The 9528-nt window shown below is 49.5% G+C and overlaps 2 protein-coding genes across 6 annotated transcripts in view; both read right to left on the bottom strand.

The window, feature by feature from the left end:
* Positions 1–591, bottom strand: part of Rfwd3 (ring finger and WD repeat domain 3) — a 33265-nt gene extending 32674 nt beyond the window's left edge. Inside the window, exon 1 of one of the 5 annotated variants that reach the window (XM_005403458.2) lies at positions 184–591. In XM_005403458.2, the coding sequence (XP_005403515.1) occupies positions 184–226 (43 nt within the window). In that variant the 5' untranslated portion in view covers positions 227–591. The remainder of the gene's footprint in view (positions 1–183) is intronic. The other 4 variants (XM_005403457.2, XM_013503864.1, XM_005403460.2 and 1 more) reach the window with 4 other exon arrangements.
* A 4575-nt stretch (positions 592–5166) lies between these two features.
* Mlkl (mixed lineage kinase domain-like) overlaps positions 5167–9528 on the bottom strand; it is a gene marked incomplete in the record, with an annotated part of 26390 nt that continues 22028 nt past the window's right edge. Inside the window, 4 exon segments of the mRNA XM_013503862.1 lie at positions 5167–5853; positions 6920–7060; positions 7680–7729; positions 8082–8215. Coding sequence (XP_013359316.1) covers positions 5804–5853; positions 6920–7060; positions 7680–7729; positions 8082–8215 — 375 coding nt within the window.

The raw sequence follows: 9528 nt of genomic DNA, 5'->3' as shown, positions 1-9528 counted from the left end.
GGGCTCCGGGCTCTCGGCGCCCAGGGACTGGCGCCCGCCCCGAGGCCTCGCAACCCGCTCAGACGCCCAGTTCCTGGCCCGCCCGCACCCCACCTCCTAGGCTCCGCAACCAGGAACCATGGCCGAGGGAGGTACTCCGAAACTAGAAGCCCGAGGCCTGGGGAGAAGCAAGCGCCGCCTCACCTGAAGGCGTGGGCAAGCGCCGGAATTTCCGAACGGGCTGCATTTACGGTCGTTACCTCTGCAGAAGTCCGCGCGCACGGAGACCAACCATCTCTTCCTAAACACCTCAAGCTCCCCGCCCAAACCGCAGGCTCGGCGTGCTCCTATTGGACGGTTGCGCCAGCCGGCGACCAATACTCTGTCGTCTTCTTCCTCTGGTGGAAGAAAACTGAAACAAAGGCATTCTCATTGGCTGCTGCTTGATCTATTCACTAGGCGGGACTAAGTACGCTGAAGCCTTGTGCAATTGGTAGAGATCTATGTCCGTCATCTCGCGCTCAGCCCCCGAGGAAGAGAGCGGAAGGAGAATTTTGGCGCTCTTAATTTGAACTTTCTGGCGGGAGAAAAAGTTAACTTGGTCCATTTGGGAATAAAGAAAAAAATATTAAATTTGTGCCTCCTAATGCTTCTCCCAAAAACTTTGGTGAAGGAGAGGTCTTTCTTTGACTTTTGTGGCTCTCTGATTCAAAGCCTCTGTATTGGAAACAAGCCCAGTATCATTTCCTTCAAGGACTCATCTTTCTGGTCTTGAGATACTGAACAAGCAACACCTGCCCTCATCCGAACCTTGGCTGTTTTTCACTCAAGAAATTGCAGATTTCAGCAAGAGATCCATTCTGAAAAATGATGTTGCTGAAGAAATGAGCGTACACAGACCTCATCTTGTAATGGAAGCCCAGCCTAACGCCCTTGGTCCTGTTGTGTGCGTGACTACAGGTTGCGCCAATGGGAGCCACTTCCTTCCTGTTTCCCCACTATTTGTCACCCAGAGCCTCGTCTTTTATTTTTCCAAGGAGACTCAGTTCTACATTGATGTAGTTGGCCAGGCATGGTGGCACACGCCTTTAATCTCAGCACTTGGGAGGCTGAGGCAAGAGGATCGCTGTGAGTTTGAGGCTACATAGTGAATTCAAGCCCATCCCGAACTGCACAGCGAGACCCTGTCTCAAAACAAGCAAAAAAACAAAAAATTGATGTTGAAGTCCTTCTGCAGGCTTCCTCTGAGCCCTTCTCAATAACGGTGCGTCTCCTCAGAGTGATGTCAACATTTCCTGGAATATCGACAGTAACTGCTGAAAACGATCTTTACTCTTGCAGGAGATGCGGCAGAGAGGAAAACGTGGCATTCATGCACAAATGCAGAACTACTCTGTTATAAAGGATAAAAGAGTCGTTTGTAGGAAAATAGATGCACCTTGAGACTAATGTTAAGTGAAATAAATCAGACACACGTTTAAATATCGGGTAGTTTCTCTTATATGAGAAACCCAAAGTATAAATAAATTAAAAAGATAGATATTAGGAAACAGGAACTAGGTCTTTTGCAAATGGGAGGGGCTGGGGCTATAGCTTAACAGTGAGGCGCCTCCTCGCAAGCACAAAGCCCTGAGTTCGATTCCTGGTTCAAAAAAAAGTTTTTGCAAATGGGAAGGAGACCAAGAGATGGAGGGTGGAGGAAGAAGGGGAAGTAAGAAGAATTAAGGTGCATTGTGTATGTGTATCTCAGCCTTCCAGAGTGCTGGGGTTGCGAGTGGGCACCCCATGTGATGGCGCACACCTGTCGTCCCAGCACTCGGGAGGCTGAGGCAGGAAGTTTACAGCAAATTTGAGGCCAGCCTGAGCTACATAGCGAGACCCTGTCTCAAAGCAAAACCAAAAAAAAGCAGAAACAAGAACAAAACTGAAAAAAACCCAAACAAACCATGTTCTAGTCTAAAAAAGAGAAAGAAAGAGCAGTCGTAGTTCTCCACTGAGCATGCAGAGACTGCGGGGCTCTGCCTGCTGTCCCCTTCCCTGCTCCTAAGGGCAAGGCCGGCTGGCCTCTGCAGGACTCCCCAGCCTGCCGGCCTCCCCGAGTCCTGACCTACATTGCCATGGATACTGACGGGAGGAGGGGTGCTGGGACTGGGGACCTGTATCCTCCCCACCGGGTCTCTGTTCTGTCCTGCTCCTCAACCACCAGCCACAGGCCTCACCTGTGCACCCAGGGTCTTCCTCAGGGCTGGGGGGCCACAGGGAGCTGAGTGTGGGACAGAGAAGGGGGCAGCCGCAGGAGCCCCCCCCAACCCACCTCCTACATTTGAAACTCCCTAATCCTTGGTCTCTAAAGCCCTGGTCACTGCCTTGACAGGCTGGAAACTGTCAGGGGCCCTGAGCAACTCAGCAAGAAGTTGGCTCCCTAGAGCATGTGTGATGTGGTGGCCTCTTCTCAGTATGCCCAGTGTCCCTGACATGGTTCCCCACGTCACAGAAAAGAAAATAGAGGCTCAGAGCCCCCACCTGACCCCCAGGATGAGCCTCCAGGTCCTCTTCCTCCTCCCCAGCAGACAGAGCAGGGCAGGTGTTTAGGGCTCTGGCAAGGTTTGGGGCTTATTTTTGTAAGGGGAACAATATAATACAGGACACATATTTTGTGCTAATATTTTTTGTTTTGTGTTTTTTGTTTTGGTCTTTTTGAGACAGGGTCTCACTATGCAGTTCAGGCTGGCCTTGAGCTCACTTATGTAGCCTAGGCCGGTCTAGAACTCGCACTGATCCTCCTGCCTCAGCCTCTGGAGTGCTGGGATTATAGATGTGTGCCACTATGCCCAGCCAGGACACATATTTTATAAGATTATTTATAATAGTCACCCAAAGAATGACATACAAGAGTGCAGGAGCTGGGTGTGGTGGTGCACAACTGTAATCCCAGCACTTGGGAGGCTGAGGCAGGAGGATCATTGTGAGTTCGAGACCAGCCTGGGCCACAAAGTGAGCTCAAAGCCAGCCTGAATTGCATAGTGAGACCCTGTCTCAAAAAAAAGACAAAAAAAAAAAAAAAGTGCAGGAAATCTGTCCACACACCAAAACCAAGGAAACTAGCCGAGGGCCTGGATCCCACAGAAATGTCCTGCATGAGTCCAGCTGAAGACCTAGAGCTCATAACAGTGCCTCCCATGAATCTAACCGGAGGCCCAGAGCCCACAACATATCTCATGTAGGCCTGTTTTCAGGGATCTGCACTGGAGCCAGGAAGCGATGCTCAAAGTAAGAACCAGAGCTCCCCCAGAAGGTACTATAGCCATCTTCAGCAACAGTGAGGTCCCGAGCTCCTCCAGTGGTAAAGACAGCTGAGTTCCCATCAGGAGAGCCACTGCAGCAAGCTTCTCTAGGAGACGGAGCTGTGCACTATCTTCCCCTCCGGAGCCAGGAAGCGATGCTCAGAGTGAGGACCAGAGCTCCCCCAAAGTGAACCAAAGCTATTCTCAGTGCCAACAAGGTCCCATGCTCCTCAAAGGATGAAAACAGCCGAGTTCATCAGGAAAGCCAGCATGACAAGCTCCTCCAACAGAGCAACAGCACCTTACAGCTTCTACCAGCTCCCAATAGCCTCACTTTTTCTTTTCTTTTCTTTTTTTTTTTTTTGAGACAGGGTCTTTCTATGCAGTTCAGGTCAGCCGTGAGCTCACTTTGTAGCCCAGGCTGGTCTTGACCTCGCAATGATCCTCCTGCCTCAGCCTCCTGAGCGCCGGGATTCCAGGCGTGCGCTACCACGCCCAGCTAGCCTCACTTCTCCAGTTCTACCTCTTATGCTGCTGGCAACCATCCCCAGGTGGGCCTCCCACACCCAGCACCACGCTTACTCAGTTCAGCTGGGGGTTATAAGTTGACCACCAGTTGTCAGTCCACTGCAGGCTCACTTTTAGAGCACTGTGATGAGCTCGGGAGACCAAGGATTCAGGGACTTTAACAGGCAGGCGTGTGCAGGGGTGGTGACGTCTGCCTGTAAGCCACACCCCCGGCCCGGCTGAGGCTGCACTTGATGGGATGAGCAGCAAAGCCACACTGCCAAGGGGTGTGGACACGGATCATTTCTCACACTTTCAAACCGGAGGTGTCCTGCTTGTGCCTCTCTTAACCTCTTGTCCAGGACTCCTTGCCTCAGGTGTTTGCATGCCCTTCAGTAATGGTAGATCAACTGGGAAGATGAGGCAGGAGGGCTACAAATTCAAGCCCAGCCTGGATAACCCAAGTGTTTTTTGCTGTCTCTTTGATGGCTGGAACAATGCTAATCACTTTGTTGCTGTTTTCAGACAGGGTCCCCCTAGGTAGTTCAGGCTGGTCTTGAATTTGCTATGTAGCTCAGGCTGGCCTCAAACTCATGGTGATCCTCCTGCCTCAGCCTCCTGAGTGGTGGGATCACAGGAGCATGCCACCATGTCCGGCAACATCTGTCACTTTTACTGTGGATTGTTTGGGTGAGTTCTGGGGAGAAGCAACATGGACAGGCAGGAGTGAGTTTATCTAGAGCAAGACATACACCATGAGCAAAGGGATAAAGGGTTCAGAGCAATGGGCTCTGTGCTCAAGACGTGGGTTTGAGTCTGGCAGTGCCTATGCTCACAATTTTCTCTTTATTTTTTTAAGGCAGGATCTCACTATGTAGCCCGGGCTGGCCTTGTATTCACGGTGATTCTCCTGCCTCAGCCTCCTGAGTGCTGAGATTACAGGCATGCGTCACCACACCCAGCATTTTCTTTGTCCTATACATTAAAATAATTTTTAATGAGATACCAACTTTTAAAAACGAGACAATGAACAGAAAAATCCAGTTATCTGGCTTGTTTTGAGAAATGCAAAGCTCTGGAAACAGTAGGATCCTGTTCCTGCATGATTACAAACCCAGCTGAGCAGAGAGGGTGGTTTCCTTAAAGCCCATCCATGCCCTGAAGTCTCCTCCAGGCTCCCCTCCCTGACTCAGCTTCCCTGCTGGGTCCTCTGGGGGTCTGAGGCCGCAGTCCCCAGCAGGACAGCGCCAGGAGCTGGTGTGGAATGTCAAGCGGGGTTGGAGGTCCCAGGTCCCGGGTATCCAAACGGGGAGTTCGTACTCAGTTCAGCCGCGGGAAGCAGGGCTGAGCAGCATTTGCTCAGGGACCACTGCTGCGTAACAAACTAGCCACAAGGTAATGGCCAAAGACAACAATTCCTTTATTTAGCTCCTGATTCTGTGAGGGGGCAAGTAGGGCTGGACACCGCTGGAAGGTTCTTTGGTCTCCACTGGGCTCTCATCTGGGTCAGCGGCGAGGCTGGCTGGTCTCGCGAGATCTCGGCTGGGACAGGTGTCCGCCATTTGGCTCCTGTCCTCCAGTGCACTAGCCCAGCTGGCTCACGCCTGGGTAGAGGTCCAAGCGAGGGAGTGGACATTGTAAGGCCTCCTGAAGTCTAGGCTGGGAACTGACATACTGTCACTTCTTTTACACTTTATTGACCAAATCAAGTCACAATGTCAGGCCAGATTCAAATGGTGGGGAACAGATTTTGCTTTTTTTTTTTTTTCTGTTATTGAGACAGGGTCTTGTCATGTACTTCAGGCTGCCCTTGAACTCACTATGTAGCCCAGGTTGACCTCAAACTCATGGCACTCTTCCTGCCTCAGCCTCCCAAGTGCTGGGACTAAAGGTGGGCACCACCAGGTCCATCTGAGACAAGTGGCAAAGTCACACTGCCAAGAGGTGTGGATACAGGAAATCATTTATCAAAATGTCTGAGTCAGAGACGTCCTTTTTGTGTTTCTCCCACCTCTTGTCCAGGACCCCTTGCTTCAGGCTTTCACATGCTGCTCAGTAAAGGCAGATAGTCTCCGTAGGATTTCTGTGAATGAACAGACAAAAAGTGAGACCTGCAGGGAGCAGAGCGCCAGGCTAGAAACACAATCCCACGTGTGCATTTCACAGTCGAATAGAAACCATGTCCCCTGGTCTGCCTGATGCCTGAACCGTCATCTGCACACATGCATTTGGGACAGGAAGTTCTCCTCTAACTTGATCAACTTTAATTTTTTTTTTTTTTTTGAGACACTCTTTGTTGTGGAGGGCTGTCCTATGCATTTTAGAAAACTGAGCAGCAACCCTGGCCTATTATTTTTTTGTACTGGGTATGAAAGTCAGGACTGCTGGGAAGATGGCTCAATGACACAGTGCCTGCCTGGCAAGCGCAAGGTCCTGAGTTCGAGTCCTGATACCAAAAAAAAAAAAAAAAAGAAACTCAGGACCTTCATATTGAATTGCATTCCTAGATCTTTTTAATTATTTTGAGACAGCATCTTGCTAAGTCACTAGGTTGCCATGGCTGGGCTCAAACTTGTAATCCTTCTGCCTCAGTCTCCCAAAGTGCTGGGGTTACAGTGAGCATGTTACGCCAGGCTGATCTCTGGCCTCTCATCCATGAGGCACTGGGAGCATACTCCACACACCGGAGATTTGTGACTGTCACAAGTGTTTTGAGACACTGCCGAATGTCTGCCGGTGGGCAAAATTACCCTTCAAAGTGAACTACTTTCTAGAAGCTTGTAAAAACAAAATCTTGCTAGTGCGACAGTGCGTACCCATCATCCCAGCACTTGGGATGGGGCTGGGGCAGGAGGACTGAAGAAAATTTGAGGCCAACCTGGCCTACATAATGATTTCAAGGCTAGCCTGAACAGCAAGACCCTGTCTCAAAAAACTGAAGTCAGGGGCTGGGAATTTAGCTCAGTGGCACAGCGCCTGCCTGGCAAGCACAAGGTTGTGAGTTCAATTCCTGGTACCAGAAGAAAAACAAACAGACAAAAAAATAAAACCCTGAAGTCAATCAATCCATCAATCAATCAAATCAGAAATGTTTCACAACTGTGAAGTAAACACATGGCTTGTGTCCCTCACATTAGGAAGAACCTTACCCTCCACAGAGGGCCGCGCAGAGGGCTCATAGGCCCGGCACTCATCAATGATCTCCTGTAGCAGGGGACAGCAGTCTTCGCCTAGTGGTTCCTGCTGCTGCTTCTCAAAAACCAGCTGGTAGATCTCCTTAGAATTACAGCCTGGCATGAAGAAAAAAATGAATTACATCCTGGCATGGCAATGCCAAGATGGGAGACGTTAAACATTGCTCTGGGGCATAAAAAGAATTAAAATGTGCTATGTACATGAACCAATCCCCCACAATGGAGGTAATTACCATATATATATATTTTTGCAGTAATGGGCCTTGTACCCAAGGGTCTTTACAGTGAGCTACCTCCCCTGCCCTTTTTTATTTTTTACTTTGAGACAAGGTCTTGCTAAGTCACTAAGTTGCCCAGGCTGGCCTCAAACTCGAGATCCTCCTGCCTCAGCCTCCCAGAGTTCTTGGATGACAGGTGTGTGCCACCACACCTGGCTCTGAGTGTACATTAACATATACTTATAAAAATAAAAATGACAAAACAAAACAAAAGCAGTGCTCTGGCAGCCTCACACGCATCACTCTGGATGCTGAAGGCTCGTGTGGGAAGCAGAATTTCTAGTATGGCGATGACACAGGGCTCCTCTGATGCCACTGACAGTCGGGACACTTCCCACATCAGGGCCAAGCGTGTGGGTCAGCACCAGCAGGGGTTTCTCGTCTCATGGACAGGGCCCAATCCCAGTACCAGCAGAGTCAGCCTGTATGGTCTTCACCTTCAAACGGGATCTTCCCGGTGGCGATTTCCCAGAGGACTATTCCAAAGCTTAAGGGAAAATAAGAAAGAACACCATAGCAAGTTCCTTTCCTGTGCCCCTCTAGCCATTTCTGGAAAACTCAGTGACTTTTCTGAATCCCTCCTCAGTGCTACTCAATAGAATTGAGGTGGTCCTCAGAGAAGGTTTTTTCGTTGCTGTTGTTTAGGTTTTTTTTGAGACAGGGTCTTGCTATGTAGTTCAGGCTGGCCTCAAACTCGTGGTGCTCCTCCTGTCTCAGCCTCCCAAGTAGTGGGATTATAGGTGTGCACCACCGTGTCTGGCTCTCAGAGGAGATTTGCCTTGGACTTCCTGTCCTGTTCATCTGAGGTGGGGTGAGTGTGAGAGCGTGAACGTACATACCTGTATATTTCAGCTTTAATGTCATATTTGTGAAACGGACTTTCCAGTCTCTGGGGTGAGGAGTACGCTGTTTTGTTCCCCTTAATTTTCTGACTGATGGAAGTCTGTGTTTCTCTCAACTCAAATCCTGTGAGCTGGACAGGAAGATGAATTAGAGACAGAAAGACTTGAGTGAAGGGTAGAGACGGGGCTGGTGTGACCCGTGGCTGTCAGATGGATTGATTTCTAATGTCTGGGTGGCTACGATGCCGGCAGACTTCATTTGTTCAACTTATCATAGCGCACTGACCAAGACAAATGCAGAGAGGTTCCTTCAGTGTGTAATACAGATGTTGGCAGTGAAGATTTCTTGAGATAATGATTGTAAACCAAATGGGTGCACATCTGTAATCCCAGCAGTCAGGAGGCTGAGGCAGGACGATTGCTAGTTTGAGGGCAGTCTGGGAAATTTAGCAAGTCTTTTTTAAAAAAAAAGAAAAAGCTAGGTGTGGGGGTGCATGCCTGTAATCCCAGCACTCAAGAGCTAACATAGCTTGAGTTTGAGGCCAGCTTGGGCGACATAGCAAGATTAAGGCCAGTCTGAATTACACAGTGAGACCCTGTCTCAAAAAAACAAAAATACCCCCAAAAACACCCAAAAAAGAAAAAAAGCGTGGGGTTGGTGATATATCTCAGTGGTAGAGTACTATCCTGGCATGCCTGAGGCCCTCAGTTGAATCCCATTTACTGGGTGAAAAAAAAGTCTGAAAGACTTGATAAATTGGCAGTCGTTGCTACTAACACCGTGTTGGGTACAGGGCCTTTATTTTTTTTTCCGGTACCAGGAATCGAACTCACAACCTCGTGCTTGCCAGGCAGGCGCTGTGCCGCTGAGCTAAATCCCCAGCCCTATGGGCCTTTGTTTTTGAGACAAGGTCTTGCTATGCAGTTCAGGCTGACGTCTAACTACTACGTAGCCCAGACTGGCCTCAAATTTGCGTCCCAGCAAGGACCAGGATGACAGGTGTGTCCCACTATGCCCGGCCCTTCCTTTAGATTTTTTTTGTTTGTTTGTTTGTTTTTGTTTTGTTTTTGTTTTTCTCCGGTACCAGGAACCGAACTTACAACCTTGCGCTTGCCAGGCAGGCGTTTTTTGCCACTGAGCTAAATCCCCAGCCCCTTCCTTTAGATTTTATAGCAAAGTTGAGAATGATCTTCATCAACCATGCATGGCTGTGCAGTAATCTTAACAAAGCCGGGCACAATTAATGGGAGTGTATGCTCTCGCTCCTTGCACAACCGCTACTAGCACCACTGGTGTGCAGAAGGCTGGCAGCTCCAAGCTCAGCTGAGTGCCCAAATCTAGGGTCAAGGTCAAAGACCTGGGCATAGTGTCACACACTGTAATCTGAGCATTCAGAAGCCTGAGGCAGGAAGATTGCTGTGAATTAGAGGCCAGCCAGGGCTA

Source organism: Chinchilla lanigera, unplaced genomic scaffold (assembly GCF_000276665.1).
Source record: "Chinchilla lanigera isolate Chin_1 unplaced genomic scaffold, ChiLan1.0 scaffold00083, whole genome shotgun sequence".
NCBI classification, from domain to species: domain Eukaryota; kingdom Metazoa; phylum Chordata; class Mammalia; order Rodentia; family Chinchillidae; genus Chinchilla; species Chinchilla lanigera.
Note: the sequence above shows the minus strand (reverse complement) of the source record. Positions and strands in the feature narration are given on the sequence as shown.